This window comes from Pangasianodon hypophthalmus, chromosome 4, assembly GCF_027358585.1.
Source record: "Pangasianodon hypophthalmus isolate fPanHyp1 chromosome 4, fPanHyp1.pri, whole genome shotgun sequence".
In the NCBI taxonomy this organism is placed as follows: Eukaryota; Metazoa; Chordata; class Actinopteri; order Siluriformes; family Pangasiidae; genus Pangasianodon; species Pangasianodon hypophthalmus.
In genome coordinates, this window is record NC_069713.1 from 21,845,620 (window position 1) to 21,863,973 (window position 18,354).

General features: G+C 37.8%; 1 protein-coding gene across 23 annotated transcripts in view; it reads right to left on the bottom strand.

Moving 5' to 3' along the window:
• Nucleotides 1-603: 603 nt before the first annotated feature.
• unm_hu7910 (un-named hu7910) overlaps nt 604-18,354 on the bottom strand; it is a 30,702-nt gene continuing 12,951 nt past the window's right edge. For 4 of the 23 annotated variants that reach the window (XM_053233738.1, XM_053233737.1, XM_053233741.1 and 1 more), the window contains 3 exons: nt 17,527-17,568; nt 16,152-16,190; nt 11,040-14,010 (listed from right to left, as the gene is read on the bottom strand). In XM_053233738.1, coding sequence (XP_053089713.1) covers nt 12,020-14,010; nt 16,152-16,190; nt 17,527-17,568 — 2,072 coding nt within the window. In that variant the 3' untranslated portion in view covers nt 11,040-12,019. Of the gene's footprint in view, nt 1,897-2,040; nt 2,175-2,788; nt 2,881-3,005; nt 3,142-3,978; nt 4,120-4,213; nt 4,304-4,384; nt 4,484-4,633; nt 4,771-4,845; nt 4,997-5,107; nt 5,195-5,286; nt 5,373-5,488; nt 5,660-5,804; nt 5,835-5,938; nt 6,002-6,114; nt 6,151-6,358; nt 6,389-6,593; nt 6,630-7,018; nt 7,133-10,725; nt 10,780-11,039; nt 14,011-16,151; nt 16,191-17,526; nt 17,569-18,354 lie in introns of those variants that run through there. The other 19 variants (XM_053233740.1, XM_053233739.1, XM_053233744.1 and 16 more) reach the window with 16 other exon arrangements.

Below are 18,354 nucleotides of genomic sequence, written 5' to 3' on the forward strand. Positions count from 1 at the left end.
TGGCAAATTCATGTAGGAATAGATACATCTCTATCATTTGGAATGAAAAATATTTTAAGTAGGAGTTCATCATTTTCTAAACCTAGCTGCCAGATACCATAGATGTGATTGCAACTATCATGCTTCCATGTTATTTTTTCCTATATCCAGCTTTAGGAAACAATAAAGCAGCTTTATATTCGCTGCACTCCATTCTGTAGTGATGAACCTTATGCAGGGTGCAACAAGTGGGGACACGACCACGGTAGTCATTTATAGGCTTGTCCCAAACTGAAGTTTTGAAAAGTTTTTACTTTAAAAGGCTCTTTACTCCCAAGATTATTTTGTGCTGTTTTTATGCTGAATTTAAAACATGGCTCCAGGAACAGATGGGCGTAAATGTAGGTCAAGTCCAAGTAAGAAACAGTAATATTAAATTATAACTAAAATTAACACTGCTGAAATTAGTGCTGCAGCAAATAAATTCTGTAGGTTTCATTTTTTATCAGTTTAAAAGTTGTGTGCACTTATATTTGTTTGCCTCTGCACATTTACAAAAATAGACTAACAAAAGTGTTTACAAAAGTGAAGAGCAGACTCAAATTTGAATCAATTCAACGAGACTCAAATTACACTTGTATTTTATTTAATAAAAAAAATACTGCTTTTTTAGGCTTTACATTGCATGACTAGTGAATTTTTACAGACCTGACACGTATAGCTATAAGGCACAGGGTTTTAAATGATAGAAAGGTGTCTGTAGTGTCAGCTTTACATACACACAAACACATTTAATACATGTAGTGCAAAGTCACATCATTTCTGTATCATTATGACATATTTTTGACCTCTTGAGTGGCATTTTCTAATACACTCACTGTCCACTTTATTAGGAACACCTGTATACCTGCACCTTCATGCAGTTATCTAATCAGCCAATCATGTGGCAGCAGCACAATGCAAAAAATCATGCAGATACAGGTCAAGAGCTTCAGTTAATGCTCACATCAAACATCAGAATGGGGAAAAATGTGATGGTTGCTGGTACCAGATGGGCTGGTTTGAGTATTTCATATACTGCTGATCTCCTGGGAATTTCACACACAACAGTCTGTAGAGTTTACACAGAATGGTGCAGAAAACAAAAACATCCTGTGAGCAGAGGGTCTGCAAGCTGAAACACCTTGTTGATAAGAGAGATCAGAGGAGAATGACCAGACTGGTCTGAGCTGACAGGAAGTCTATAGTAACCGGCTGATTAGATAACTGCATGAATATGCAGTTGTAAAGGTGTTCCTAATAAAGTGGACAATGGTGTATATTCAAGTAAATTTACAGTAATATGCAGTGTTTGCACCTTCAGTGGTCCACATTCTCCTACGTCCTACTGCATAACCCTTCACTTTGGTCTCATTTATTCAGAGCTACATTACTTCTCTCAATCATAAATCACATCTGTAAATCTTCATGTGTGGAATTTTATCCACTCATTTTAATTGGTCATACATATCCCAAGATTTGCTAAACATGAAACAGCTGTAACGTGGCCACCTTTTCTTCCTTTTGACTCAAAACCCAGGACACCAGAAGGACAACATCCATTACCCCTGTTCTTCATACATCATAATTAAATTACTCTATTAAAAACACAGCATATATTCAGGTGGCATTTTGTTCAGTACCAGAGATCAGCCGGAGGTCAGGGATGGCTTGTGGCTGAAATTGGCTGAGGCATCACAGTAAGTCTTTGCACTTGATTTAAAGCTTCATATGGGGGACAGGGCATGCCTCTGTGATTGGCTGAGTTCTGGATGCCAGACGTCTACAATGAAGATGAGCCTGTAGCTGTCTGCATCCTGCCACACTTCGTGCTCAAACGAATCATCAAATATCAACACCTTTCCCTCTTCCCACTCTCTGCAACACACATGCACAGAATGGTAGATTAAGAAGCAACATGAACAGAATACATTGATTGTTTATACTTCTGTTGCTCCAGCAATCCACACTGAAACTTGTGTTTTATTTCGTGTTTCTCCTGGCATGTTGATGTTGACTGACCGAGTCTGGTTGGTGCAGCGGATTCGGCAGCCTCTAGCGGGTATGACGAGACCCAGGTGCATACGCAGACGGCAGTTCGTGGGTCCAGTGTGAGGCCATACATGTGTACCAGGCTGCATCACTGAAAACTTGATCTGAAGTTGAAAGAAAGACAGGAATAGGTGGTAGAATGTAGAGCATCAAATAAATTCATACAATGCTACCTGAATCTTTTTGATTTGTGGGTGCAAATGTACATATATACACATGGGACACCTTTAGAAATAATAACATTCGAATGAGCACATTAATATATAGTTTTTATGATTTGACTTACAGTCTGCACTACTGACAAAGCCGTACAGTTACAGAAAATGAATCAGATTTCAGAATTCAACAGAGCTGTAATATATGTGCCTTCTTTAACAAGACTGCCACTTGCATGCATTATCTCTGCTAAATGAATTAAATTTTTCAGCTGCAAAAATATTTACCGGTATACGTAATTGAATTTAAAACAGGACAATTCATTCTTTAAGATCTAAGATCTTTTATTTTATTATTTCTATCTAAATTATTTCTATCTAAATTATCTAAATTATTTCTAATAAATAAACTATTATCTATTTGTCTAAATAGTGCTCTGCAAGGCTAACTTTCATATCATTAGCACTGTGTATTTGAGAAGAAGCAATGGCCTAATACAGATGTCTCACATTGCCATCACGGCAATGTGAGACATCTGTAGGAGCGAATGAAAGAGCTCTACCTGGCCCCTCTTGCAGGTGGTGGCCTCTTTGAAACGTTCCACTAAAGCACAGGTTTTGGGAACACTCTGACATGAAGGACCAACTTTCCGTCCTGAAAGATAAGCAGTGTTTATATATCTTCATGTGTGTTACCATGATGGCAGTGTGAGACACTAATATTTCATTAATAAATACTGATGTGATAAGTGCTTATATGTTGGACTGTACGTGTTTTACCCTGCTGCCAGAGTGTAAACTGGCCCCAGTTTCCCGTCTCTCTAAGATTTTCATCTTCTGGCAAGAAGAGCCCACTGTTAGTGTCCAACACGGCTAACGCTTCCTCTCTAATGGTCATCCAGTTCCGCTCCAGTGTCTATATACACACATACCCACAATTAAGATAAATAAATGACATGGATTTAAACAGAAAATGATTACTTATATAGGTTTCGATTAATAGTGACAAGAACAGTAAGACAATCAGTAAGATAAAAGCAACCATCATATATTAGAAGCCTATTGAGATGAGAATATGTTTGTTTTTATTAGTTTTTATATTATAGGTTTGAATATTTTTTTTAAAAAGTACAAATACAAAGCCTCCACTTTTTACATTCTGGTAAAAAGCCCTTGTAAGCTGAAGTTGTTCTGAAATCAGGACACAGGCCATAATCAAGCTTAATCAAAGTTCTGAAAAATGTACTTTGTAAAATGATGTGGGGGTGTACAAGTTCACTTTGAAATATGTTTTCTTTTTATGCAACCCCATTTTCTGCACGAGGCCAGATGGTGCTGACTGATGTTGTAAGCAGAACATGGTAATTTTCTGTAATCGCAAGTCCACCGTTAGAGGATCTTCATCATGTAATCGACATGGAGACCGTTTATCTGTTTAATCTGTTTAAAATTCGGCCACGATTTTATTGGGATCATTTCATACAGTACAAGTAATAATATTAAATGACTAACAGAACTGTGTAAGACCAGGTTTATGCATGCGTAATTGAAGCATTTATCTGCTAATCATGTGGCAACTAATTCACCAACCTTACATACACATAATTCACCAAAAATATTAATTCACCCATTTTGTTTAGAATACTTTTAACTGTCACGATGTGTGAATGAGGTACACAGAGGCAAAAATAGTTTGTTTACTGTTCTAAATTAACAGTACTGGTATGAGGTTATATAGGTATATATTCAGTACCCGAACAAGGTCAGTGTATCCAGTTTCTTTGGCTGTCCACCACGGTTGAGCTCGCAGTCCTGGCACATTATACAGTGACCGCTGCCAGACAGAGGCAAAATGACCACGTCGGTAACCAGCCTCGTACCATTCAAGAGCCCGCTGCAGAAATACACGCACAATGGCATTATCTTTCATTTGTAGGATTTAAATAAAGTAAATGAAGTGAGTGTCTTTCTTTTTTGTGGCAACTTACAGTCGGGTCTCCCACTCTTTGCAGTGCATCCCCAAGGTGAAAATAAAATCTTCCATCATCAGTTCCTGGTGCCCCAGACTCCAAACCCTCCTAAACATGGACACGGACAAATTCACAAACACACACAAATAACAGTTCATATGTGTGTTTATATATGACTGTAGGTCTCACCTTTAGGTAAGGTATGCTTTCTGCTATCTTATTTTCAGATTTAAGAATGAATCCATAATGCACTTTGGCAAATCCATCACTGGGAGCCACAGCCAAAACCTGGAAAAGAAACAAGAAGGGGAAATAATATATTTTCATAATATGAGTAGCAGTGAGTCCCTGTTTTAAAATGTTCACTGTCTAAAGCAAAAAACAATCATTCCATTTACATGCTTATCTATCACATCATAGTCACATCAAAAATATTACCTCCTCATAGACCCGTTTTGCGCCGTTGTTATCACCAATCAGAAGATGAGCCACCCCTAGATCATTCTTCAGAGTGATGTCCTCTGGGAAAATCTGCACAAGCCTTTCCAAGGTAGCTAAAGAGCCCTTTGTACGTCCTGGTAAGAAATAATCATTTAGAATGGACCTGGAGATGCGCATGTGAGGATGTGTCAGTGTGCACATGTACTTACCCAGGAACTGCTGTCTGTCAGCACGTCTCTTTAATGTGGCTTTGATAAGATCTGCAGGAGCATCTGGGAGCTCTGCTGCCTCCCTGTAAGTGTTTACAGCCTTCAGGAGCATCTCATTACTACGCAATTTCTCAGCCATATCGTCCTCAGCCTGGAAAACCACAAATGATGCACTGGTCAGAATCTTCTAATATCTATTCTATCATATGCTCGCTGTGATTCTGCAGGTAAGCTACTGTCTATTTTTATCCAAAGCTGTTACCTGAGCTTTGCCATAGCGACTCCTGGGACTCTGAGGATATTTCTGCACAAGAGCCTCAAAGGCACGCAGAGCCTCTTCAACTTTACCCTAAACATTAGACCAAACACTTCAAAAAACAACTCCCAATTTAATTTTAAGAAATGTATAATTCTTAGTCAAGAAACATGCACGGTGCCTACCTTTTTACGCAGTTTTTCAGCTGCATTGATTTCTGATTTTATTGTTTTGTCAAATTTATTGAGGAGGCTTGGCTTTTTCTTCTTAACTGTGAAAAGCCCACAAGAAGACACACAGAGTTCACTAGAGCTAAACAGTGAAATTCCTGACCACAAAGCATTTTTATGTCCTTAGCAGATATTTTGGTAGCTTAAAAACACTCACCCTCTGTTTCCGGTGTCATCCCAGGTGTAGATTCTTGTGTAGACTCTGAAGTACTTTGAGGTTTGGATGTTTCAGTCATAGTCCCTGGTGTCAAGTCACTTGCCACTTCAGGTACCACTGTAGGCTGGGGCTCAAGCATCATCTCTGGAGCTTTATTTTCCGGTGTATCTTCTGGTGCAGAAAGGTTAATTACAATGGCATTTTAAATTTATTCCAAAAAAATAAATACAAAAATAAACAAATAAACAAATAATAATTAATAACAATAATAATAAACATTTTATTGATAATTTAATGTGACCTTAAATAAACCTGCCTTTATTCTCATCAGCTAGAATATCCGCAACTAACATATTGGAAGATACAAAAACAAGAGTAAATACATTAAATAACAAATACCATAATATTTAACGGAAGAAAAAAAAAATTATATTTTTCAACGCAACCTACGCTCTTTTTCTAGCTGTTTATAGTACGACTCTTCACTTTGGTATCTTTCTGTTGCAGACAGCTCTTGAATAAAAAAAAAGGGAGCACAAATCAAACTTTGTATGTCGTTCCCATAACCATAGGGATAAAAGGATCTAAGGGAGACCAGCATATCAAAAACATACATCTAAAATTACCTAACGTTTTCTCCGGTAAAGCCTCTACAACTAATTCTGAAACACACAACAATTTAATAAATAGAACAATGGTCAATAACACTTACAGAGCTTAATGCAATAATAATAATAATAATAATAAGAAGAAGAAAAAGAATTAGTAGTAGTAGTATAGTATTAATGTATAATTAAATTACTAAATACTACTAAGTAGAAAGCTGAACATGTCTACTGATGTTTCACATGAAAACCACATGAATCTCACCTCCAGTGCTGTCAATGCTTTCTTGTGAATCTAAAAAAAAAAAAAAAAAAAAAGAGTGGTACTTGACAACAGCTGAAGATCTTAAAAAGGCACGTTTCACTGATACATAACCATTATAGTGTAAATATCATGATAATCATTCACTCTATGCTAGCATCAGTATTTTGCCATTTCCTCGGCTAGCTAGTTAACTTTTCATGAAGAGGCAAAAATAAGAACAGATAATATTACTAACCAAAAGGTTGAAAAGATGATGGTGCATCTACCTTGTCTGCAAAGACACCAAGAAAATTTATTAAATTAAAAGTACCCAATATATATTTTCAACTTATATAATGTTGTAATAAATAAGTAATAAGTATTTATACAACAGTTAGTTCTGCTCCACTAATTTGACTGGCTGATTTTCAGATGAAGATGAAAAGGAAGAAAGGACCACAATTTTACCGGAAGAACCTTTAATGGGAATCATCGTGAGCTAGCTAGCTATTTCCTGTTTTATTACTCACTTCACAATGTATCATAAACAGGCACCAATAAATGAATGTAAAAAGACATTATCAATAGATAATCTATTTAACTACAATGAAAATTCCAAGATTTTACCCCAAAGTAATATGATATTTGTAGGAGAGAAAATAACAAAGAGTATTAACATGCCTGCATTAAAGGATGCAACAGGCACAGGCTTTTCATCTTTCTCTACTTCACTTTCTGTTTCTTTGTAGCTCTCTACTGGAGGCTTTTCTTCTGCCTTGTGATCAACTGATGTATCTATAAACAAACAAACAAAAGACATAACTGATGCTGGCAAATTATAGACACCTTTAAAATTATGGTGTGTGTTCTTGTTTGCACTGAAAAGTGCTATTTAGTTTATAAAATAAAAGAAAGGTAAAAAGCTCTGCAATCAGCCCTTCCTGCCTCATGTACCCCTCTTTGTGCATGTGTAAAGATGGTATAGGACAGGCATACAGTCACACAGGAATGGGGTCATATCACTCATGCTTCACCTTGCATCTCAACATGTCTGGCAGACATATCATAGACTGTAGCTTCACAATAAGAGTATTACACCAGAGGCACTCAGGTCCTTACTGAGTCCCTTGTCAGCTTGAGATTTAGTCTAAGACCCCGTAATCTGATCCAGAATGCAGCTCCATGTTTTATCTTCACCCTCCACACACAACCTATATCACGCCATTGCTGTGCTCCCTCCACTGGTTTCCTGTAGCTGCCGGTATCAGATTTAAAACCTCACTAATGGGGCTTATCAAACCCTACTCTAAATCATGTTTCCTTTGGGCCACAAACACACCAACCCTCAAGACACAAGGTAGACATGCATCAGGACACTTCTCTGTATGGGCACCCAAATGGTGGAATGAATTTTCCCTTGATGTACATACAGTCACTGGCTGTTTTCAAATGAAGACTGAACACCTAGCACTTAAACACTAAACTTACTCTCTTCCTTGTGGAGCAGTCAAGAGGTGCTCATTTGTTCAGGTAAGAGTAATCAGAGGTTTGTTAGTCCAGAAGGGACATGAGTGTGGGTTAAGTGCCATGTGCCAGCACTGCCGAACAAAACCATCCAACTTGTGAAGGGACGTCTTGCAGCAAATCTCCAGTGCATTTTCTCACTATCCATCTCCTCCCCTCTGACAGGCTTCAGTTCTCCTGCTTTCTCTCTGGTTTGCACTCTTTTGTCCTGATATTCAACAGCTATCCTCCAGCACACAAGGGAGGAAATGTTGTGGATCTGGTCTTTAGCCAGCCTTCCCAAGCTCCAGACATCAGTGATACCCTGATTTACTCTTCAGATCATCACTTTGTATCCTTCACTGTCAACCTCCCACTAGTACCTTTCACCCACTATTCATAACTCTCCCCTAATCGTTGCAACCTCCACTCAATCTCTCTTTCTTCCCTGTCTTCTGGCATCCTATCAATCCTTCCACAGCCTTACTGCTTTTCCCCTCTACCTCTTGAATCAGCCACCAACACTTTCCACTCTTCGCTTTCTTAATCTATTGATCTCCTCTACCCTCTGTCTTCCAAACCTCGGACGTCTGCCCTACTTCTTGTCTGTCAGATACATTACACAGCAATCAGAGAGAATTAAGAGAAAGTGGAGGAAATCACAGCTTGATGCTATTCTCTCATACCAGTCACTTCTGTCAAATTTCTCATCTGATTTGACAGCTGCTCCTTCTAAAAGGGAAAGCTAGAAGAATCTGAAGCTTATTAATGCAAACTCAATAACAGTTTTTCTTCACTTCTCAATCCTCTGCCTTTTTTCATCCTGCTCCCTGACTGCTGATAACTTTGCCACCTTATCTGACAAGAAGATTAACAAAATCTGCCAATCGTTCCTTCCTACCCCTATACCTATAACATGCAATCACTCTTCCCCTCCTCCTTCCTTGACATTTTTTTCTCCTCGTCCTATAGAAGAGATCCTGCAGACTATCTTGTCCACAGGCTCCAATCCCTTTTACAATGTTTCAGACCATCTCAGTAGACCCCCTCCCTTTCTTCACTTCTAACAAACAGCTCCATAACATCTGGTCATTTACTGACTGCCATCAATAAAGGTTTATTCCCATTCTGAAGAAGCCCACTCTAGATACCTCACACATCAGCAATTACCTACATTTTTCTAAAAAATTTTCAACATGCTGCATAAAATTGTTTTTCTATCCTACCCAGGATGACCTCCAGGGTCCTTACCAGTCTGGCTTCAAAGCGGTACACTTCAGAGAAACTGCCTTTGTAGCTGGTACTGAGAAGCTAGATCAGCCAAACTGTCATCAGTCTGCTATGCTACCACTGCTATGCTGATGACACTCAACTCATCCTCTTATCTCCCCCCAACCCCATCGGTTAAAACAATCCCGGCAAGACTGAGCTGCTGTATATGCCTGGACGTGCATCTCCATGTCAAGATCGTGTGATCTCCTTGGGAAATCTGAGATCACACCATATGACACTCTTCTTGCCTCATATTGCATAACCTGTTCCGGTTTCTCCTTTACATCCTCAGAGGCCACTCAGGTGCTTGTTCAGTCCCTTGTCATCTCAAGACTGGATTACTGCAACTCGCTCCTGGCAGGTCTGCCTCAGCGTACCTGATCCTGCCACAAAAACCTAGAATGGAGCTGCAAGACTTGTTTTCAACCTGCCCTAGTTCTCCCACACCAAGCTAAAAATTTACCAGTTCCCACCTACCTTAAGGCACTCATCACAGCCCACACTGAACCACACACCTTTCAAGCCACTAACACTGCTTGACTAGACCCACCATTCCTCAAGGTACAAGAAAGAAATGCATCAAGACTCTTCTGTCTTGGCACACTGGTGATGGAGTAAACTTCCCCTGGCTTTATAAACAGCGAGTTACTGGCTAACTCCAAATGAAGACTAAAGACCTACCTCTTTGTGAAGCATTTGAATTAGCACTTAGTTAATCTATTATTTTTTTTTTTCTTCATTTTCATGCTGTACTAACTATAACCAGAAGTCATACTGTGGCAGAAAAATGCTTTTCCACTCACACTAATCCCACAGCTGGGCATTTGGGTCAGGACACAACACTGAATTGTCTAATTTTCCATTTCTCTTGGCCAGGGATTTGCGGGCATGTAGACAAGTGATCTGGTGTGGTCTTTCAATGATTGTCAAAACATTTGGTATGGGCCTCATTGGGTATAGGGATCACTTTGTATTAGTTCGAGTGGACTATATAATTCCATATCTTGAGATGGTGCCACTTTGCAATGCAGAGTAAGGGATTCTGACTGATCAGCACACTACTTTCATGTCAAATACACTATGTAATCTATACAGACTATGCGGCAAGTCAATCAGGACCAGTGGTTACCATCCCCAAATGCATATCCTGTTCAAACAGCTTAATCAAACTCTGAAATATGTTTTTAAAGTTTGTTCACAAGGATGCTAGGAATTGGAATAGGTGGCTAAAATCCCTGTTGTTTCCAATTCAAGAGGTCCTGCAAGCCTTCACTGGGTTTTCCCCATTTGAGTTTTTCTATATGTGTGAAAGCGAGAGTAGCTGACTTATTTGTGACCTTGACTGTGCTGAAAAGCACCAATACATTAAAAGCTCTGTACCGCCACTCTCATACATTTCTTGTAACCAAAGTGTTACACACTGAAATAGCCAACAAAGTGTTCTACACACATTCATATTTCATTCAGTGAGATTCAGTTAGATGACTGTATATGGAAATATGATCATATAAGTAACCTGTGACAACCATATTTTATCCTGTGATATAAGGGATAATCCCAGTGTTAACTGTAGCTGGGGGAATTGTGATGCTTTATTCTGTGTGTGATCTTACCTGCTGTTTTGGTGGGCTCTTCATTTTTTTCTGAGACAATTTTCTCCTTTAGCCCTGAATGATGTGAGAGAATCAAAACTAAACCTTACCTATGTATAACTTATATCACAGTCAATAAGCAAACAGAAAATTTTCCCTCATGCTGCTTATGTAGACATTCACAAGTTACCAACCACACACACAGACACACACCCTGCATGACTGATTATAGTGCTACCTATTTACCTGAGTTTCCTTTTCTTAAAAGTTAGCACCCTTATCCACACAAACATTACACCAAACAAATAAATAAATATAAGACTGAGCATGTGTAATTAAGTTGTTAAAATACATTTTAATAGAGAACAGTATTCACATTTAACAGGGACAGCAATCAGATTTATTTATTTCTGACCAAAAACAATTTCATAATTACCTTCTATAATATACCCTTGTAATAAATATTTATGTATAAACCCTACAACTGTTAACCTAAACATTGTTTTAAGTTGGCAGTTTAATATTTTACATTAAAAAATAAAAGATAAGTGTTTTGAACTAAAGGTTTATGTATTTTCCACCCTAGATGATTTCAATGAGGCTAATTAATATTGTCTATTGACTTTGTTTAACTGATTTTGAAAACCAGTTGTGTGAAATTATGTTGACCATGTACAGAACAATAATGCTAATTCTAGCCTCCTTACTGGACATAAAGATTATATAAAATGCATAATAGAAAACATGTAAGCCTTTAAAAACGTGGGGGGAAAAAAACAGAGCATCAGAATGAGAACCAAAATAGTATTAAAAATCCATTTTATAAACTGGTTCACTTCTGGCAGATTTAAATAATAGACAAAAAAAGTTATTTATCAGTAAGCAATGAAGCACTTTCTGACTGTAAAATCTAAATAGGCATAAATCAAGAAAACAACTTTTAAAAGCTAATATCTATACCCAGCACTCAATCAAGAACATTAAATTATACTTTTTTATATAACACAAATATACGTTATACATATACCTTTTATTCAGGTATCACAAATATGCACCAAACTCCACAAAACTCCACTACTCAAATGTTCCTGTACTTTGGGCCAACCAAAGCAGAGTACGAGAATGTCAACTTCCAAGACCTGAACAAAAAATGTGCTCTACACTGCATTAGGTCTAAATGTGCAGTGTACTCACTCTAAAACAAACTTAGGAATTAGACCATTCTAGACTTAGTTGACCTCATCGTATTAGATATTTCTCATGCCCCATTTGTTTTAATTGGGTTTTATCAAACCTTACATGATTATACATTCATTCAACTGGTCATTTTTTTGTTTTTCCAGATTGAAGATTTCAGGAGACCTTTGCTAGATACTTTTTCCTCCTTCTTGTGATGCTTAGTTTCTCCAGACACTTCCTTTTTTGGTTCTGATTGTTTAGTCTTCTTCTCACTTTCTCTTTTTGCCCTTTCTTTGCCCTGGCCAGGAACACCTTTCTCAACGTGTTGCTCTGCTGCTCTTTCTTTCTCTGCTTGTTCTTTAATTAGCCTGTCCTTTTCTGCTTTCTCTCTTGCTAGCTTTTCCTTTTCTGCTTTTTCTTTTGCTAACCTTTCCTTTTCTGCTTTCTCTTTTTCTGCGTGTTCTTTAGCTAACTTTTCCTTCTCTGCCTTCTCTTTTTCTGCTTTCTCTCTTGCTAGTTTTTCTTTTTCTGCTTTTTCTTTAGCTAACCTTTCCTTCTCTGCCTTCTCTTTTTCTGCTTTCTCTCTTGCTAGTTTTTCTTTTTCTGCTTTTTCTTTTTCTGCGTGTTCTTTAGCTAACTTTTCCTTCTCTGCCTTCTCTTTTTCTGCTTTCTCTCTTGCTAGTTTTTCTTTTTCTGCTTTTTCTTTAGCTAACCTTTCCTTCTCTGCTCTCTCTTTTTCAGCTCTCTCTTTTTCTGCTTTTTCTCTTGCTAGCCTCTCCTTTTCTGCTCTCTCCCTTTCTGCTTGTTCTTTTGCTAGCCTTTCCTTTTCTGCTTTCTCTTTAGCCAGCCTTTCTTTTTCTGCTTTCTCTTTTGCTAGCCTCTCCTTTTCTGCTCTCTCCCTTTCTGCTTGTTCTTTTGCTAGCCTTTCCTTTTCTGCTTTCTCTTTAGCCAGCCTTTCTTTTTCTGCTTTCTCTTTTGCTAGCCTTTCTTTTTCTGCTCTCTCTTTTTCTGCTCTCTCTCTTGCTAGCCTTTCCTTTTCTGCTTGTTCTTTCTCTAGCCTTTCCTTTTCTGCTTTCTCTTTAGCCAGCCTTTCTTTTTCTGCTTTCTCTTTTGCTAGCCTTTCCTTTTCTGCTCTCTCTTTTACTAGCCTTTCCTTTTCCGCTCTCTCTTTTTCTGCTTTTTCTCTTGCTAGCCTTTCCTTTTCTGCTCTTTCTTTTTCTGCCTTTTCTCTTGCTAGCCTCTCCTTTTCTGCTTTCTCTTTTTCTGCTTGTTCTTTTGCTAGCCTTTCCTTTTCTGCTTTCTCTTTTTCTGCTTTCTCTTTTGCTAGTCTTTCTTTTTCTGCTTTCTCTTTGGCCAGCCTTTCCTTCTCTGCTCTCTCTTTCTCTGCCTGCTCTTTAGCCAACCTTTCTCTTTCTTGTCTTTCCTTCTCTGCCTTTTCTTTAGCTAGCTTTTCTTTTTCTTTCTCTGCCTGCTCTCTAGCCAGCTTTTCAGCCTTTTCCTTTTCTGCTTTCTCTTTCGCTAGCTTTTCTGCTCTCTCCTTCTCTGCTTGCTCTCTTGCTAGCCTGTCTTTTTCTTCTTTTTCTTTTTCTGCTTGTTCTTTTCTTAGCCTTTCCTTTTCAGCTTGCTCTTTAGCCAGCCTTTCCTTTTCTGCTTTCTCTTTTTCTGCTTGTTCTTTTTTTAGCTTTTCTTTTTCAGCTTGCTCTTTAGCCAGCCTTTCCTTTTCTGCTTTCTCTTTTTCTGCTTGTTCTTTTCTTAGCTTTTCTTTTTCAGCTTGCTCTTTAGCCAGCCTTTCCTTTTCTGTTTTCTCTTTAATTAGCTTTTCCTTTTCAGCCTTCTCCTTAGCAAGCCTTTCTTGCTCAGCTCTCTCTCGCTCTGCCTTCTCTTTGGCTATTCTCTCTTCACGCACTTTTCCTGCTTTCTCTTCAAGTCGTTTAGCCTCAGCTTCCTCTTTGGCTTTTTTGGCTGCAAGGATGGCTTTTCTCTCCTCTTCCTCTTGGGCCAGTATGCTTCGGACCTCAGCCAGTGCTAGTTTAGCAATCTTTTTTGCCTCAATCTTCTCATGGATCATCCGAAGCTGCTCCTTCAGAGCTGCCTTCAGTTTGTGCCCAATTTGTCTGGTAGAATGCTCTAGACGAGGATGACCAAAAGTGTTCAGTTTGGGGGATAAAATCTTGCTCTTTCCATGCAAAAAAAGGTAGTTCATGCTTGTGATAGGCTTATGCAATATAACTGTCATTTTCCCTATGAGGTCTTACACTGCCACAGTATTTAATGACTACATGTGCAAATTCAATTTCGTTCTTTTAATTATTAAAAGAACATTACATAATTTTTTATAGTTTTATCTTATTGTGGAAAATGGCATGACAAGCATGTGCTACAACCTTGTTTTTAAACTCATTTGCTGTCACCATATTTGTGACGGTCCAACAAGATCTGATGGACATCTGATGATAAGCTCACTGCGTGGCACATACTTGCATAAAAATGTTAAACCATAAGGAAAGTCCGCTAGTCTGATGGTAGACAAAAGAAGCACATTCACTTCCTGGCCTTAGCCTCTTAGCCACTGTAGCCAAATGGGTACTGCTGCTGCTTCATGCTGTTCTGTGCTGGAACGGCCATAAGAGCACAATTATGGTCTCTTTTTCCATGTTGTACGCTGCTCAATCAAAACTAGAAACAACACAAAGTGACGCATGTAATAGTGACAGCAGTAGAAGTTTGTAAAATATATAAAATGTCTGTGAGGATATAAAGACATAAAGAAAGCTGATGTTGAGAACAACACTGCAAAACGATGGAAATAGTGTATATTCAGCCACCCTATGGCATTGTTAAAGGAAACATTATTAAAACACTAAATGGCATTATTACAGGAAACTAGGCCTATATTAAAAGCACCAAGCACTAATTGTTAGGGAGCATCCAACAAATAAAAATCCAGACATGAAGATGGTACCGTAACTTGTTGGATATACATAATGCAACACGTAATGGAAAGTATACAAACAAAATGTAAAGCTACAATACAGGAACACTGTTATTAATATATTTCAACCAGTTTTGAACAGGACTTTATATGCTGGACTAAATCTAATATCCAGTGTACAGTTTAATAAGACAAGCTGCTTCATTAATTTATATTTTATATAATTAATAATAAAGTACAAATAAGTTTTAATGGCCTACTTTATGGATACTGAAATGCCACTTGGAAATGTAACTGGATAATCACCAGAGATGGTGAGAATAACCAGGATACCTTCTTGTGCACATGGAGTCTATTTGTCACCACTGATTATGCTGAGGACAAAGTGTTCTGCGGCTCGTATGGTAATTGTGCTGAGGACAAATTGTTGTGGGGCTCATGTGGTACAGCCACCAGAAAAGCTTTGGAAATGATTAAATCATTACCCAGAGATTTTTAAAAGGTAAACTCCAGATAGGAAGTATAAATATTGCGCAAGCCTAGCTCGTGAACATTAATATTTAGTGAGCATGTCAAGCTTGCACAGTCACTAGAGGACTAGTCAGGAAAACTAGTCACATTCACAGCCCTCCGTTATCATTAATATCATTAATATCCACCAAAGTACAAACACATTCCATGTCAGTGTTAGGCCACTCTTTGTTGGCTACAGATACAATCTTTGTATTATTTATTTATTCAGACACATTTAAATTTGTCTCCATTTTTAATGCAATGACGTATTGGGGGGGAAAAAATCACATTAGTAAAATGCTGCATTAAATAGTCCTATTCCTGAAAATCTAACTTCCTTCAGAATCCAGTTCTAATCCAGCAGCAGGTTTGAACTTTACCTTCTGTAGGAAGATACAGCCGGGTCCATAAGTATTTGGACAGTGAGACACAATTTTCGTACACCACCACAATGGATTTGAAATTAAACAATCAAGATGTGATATTGAAGTGTGGACTTTCAGCTTTAATTCAAAGAGTTTAATAAAAATGTTGCATTAACTGTTTAAGAATTACAGCCATTTTTTACATGCAATATTTTTGTTAAACCCCTTAAATTAAAGTTGAAACTCGTCACTTCAATCACATCTTGATTGTTCCATTTCAAATCCACTGTGGTGGTGTACAGAGGCAAAATTACTGAAATTGTGCCACTGTACAAATATTAATGGACCCAACTTTACATCTCCAGGAACACACTAATCATCTTTCCAACCTACAGTTCAACACACAACCACAACAAACCAAACTCCACAAATAAATCAGCACAACCCATGCTAAGTACCTTTAATTTTCTTAAGCATCTCTTCTTTATGCTTCTCAGCTGTAGTGGCAGTGGGACAGCAACATCAGTAACATCAGCATGTTTCATGTCACACATTTAACTTTATCTTACATAAACATTTAGCAATTTACTAGCAGAGAAAATCCTGTTTGACACAAGAATACTGGAACAATGATAAAACACTGTTTCATTAACAGGTGTTTACTAATAACTGGAAATGAATAACATGCATTAATAAGCCACTGCAATCATCATAAAGTGTGTTAGTAAGATGATAAGCCACTAGACCTGCTCCTTAGCATTGATTGCAAATGCACCTTGGCATTGATTCAACAGGTTTCTGAAATTATACTTAAGCGTTGTACGCCATTCTTCCAAAAACGATATTCCATCAGGTGGAGTTTTGATGATGGTGGTGGTAGAGACGCTGTGGAACAGCAAGTCCAGAATATCTTTAGGTTTATTAAAACTGGGTTGAGAACTGTTTTTCTTTTAACTTCTCACTCATCTATATTTTTCGAACAATTCTTAAAATATAGTAACATGATTGTAAACATGGTCAGTGATCAACTACAGTCCAACACCTAACATCTGCATTACGCTCAATTATTAAAATTGGCTTGTCATGTCATGCTTCTTGTTGAGTGCTTTTATCTGCTTTATTATAATTTCAGACAGTGGCTTTAGTTGATGAAGATGACCTCAGATCACGCATTACAGGGAACTACAGCAAGACTAATATGAATATATGAATGCTTCAAATAGCATATGCAGAAATTGTCCATTATACATTGCCTGTAAATATTTATGAGGCATATTATTCAAACATATTCGACAATATCCATCCATGCAATACAAAGTTTAAACAAACATCCTCTTCATGCTGGAACTGAGATGAAGCAATATTTTGATTTGATTATAGCTGAATCATCAAGGCTTCTACCCAGTACATTATGATTGGCTGGCACTAAGGCAAGAAGACACACTGCAGTATGATCCACCATCCCAAACACAGTTAACATTAGTATTAGAGATAACGACACTACCATTAACATGCACATTTGGAGATCTTGTCAGTTACTCCTTGAATTTAATAGAAATGAAAATCTATGCAGCCATGACTGGGATAACAATGACATCATCATCATCACAAACTATGATAACAAGGATCAATCAATATTTTTCAACTGCAACACAACTAGCAATTTCAACAACTCTTAAACAGAGAGCCTCCTACATGCCAACCTGAGAACACACACAGGTCACTTCTAAAATCCCAAAGAAGCTTGAAGCTTACAAGCAGTTCAAATATGCCTGAACAACAAGACAGCCACAAAGAGCCACAACAACCAAAAAAGCTGCTTTCCTTAAATACCTTTACTTGCACTCTTTATTTTAGAGGTCACAGAAATATTCTCTGATTCAGAAGGGGAAAAAAAGTGTTATTAGATATGTGAATATCTGATTACACATAAGAAAGTAAACCACTTGCCCCAGCTGTTTTCTGGAATAAACTGCAAAAAAACAGACCTTTTAAACAAACATGGACAAACTAACATTAATCTTTCTTGTCAGACATGAAGTCATCACATAAAACCAGTTGTAGTGTGTGAAACCACACATGTGTGCGCACATACACACACAAAATCTTGGCACTATGTAAGCTTGATCTGAATTTACAGGCAGGTGAAAGCAGTTAGGTCTGTACACAAGTGATTTTACACCCAAAAGCAATTTATTGCTTTAACTAAAGCTAAAGATCAGCGGGACAATCACAAGAGTTACTGTTCTCCCACTCACTTTTCAAAATGGTTGCTATTGTAAATGATATCAATTTATTTATAGAAAGCTACAATCATGACATTATGGCATATGCAAACATAACGTGAGACAGTCACTAGCTCAGTGTACAGGTTCATGCTCTCTCTTGATTGACTTTTCCCTTTCTTTATAACGAGCGCCTGAAGAATACAGCACAGGAAGCAAGTGGTGCAACCCATAAAAAGCGAAATTCAGACACTGTTCAAAAGCATTAACCTTTTTGATTTAAAAACAAGTTTTAAAAAACAACTTCTGGATTCATGCGCAAAGACAAATCAACACTGCATGCATGAGCAGGCAAAAGAAATTTTCCTACACAAGAAATGGATAGATGCAATAAAAAGGGTGTTTTCGGTGATTCATTACTGTTAAAACATAAACC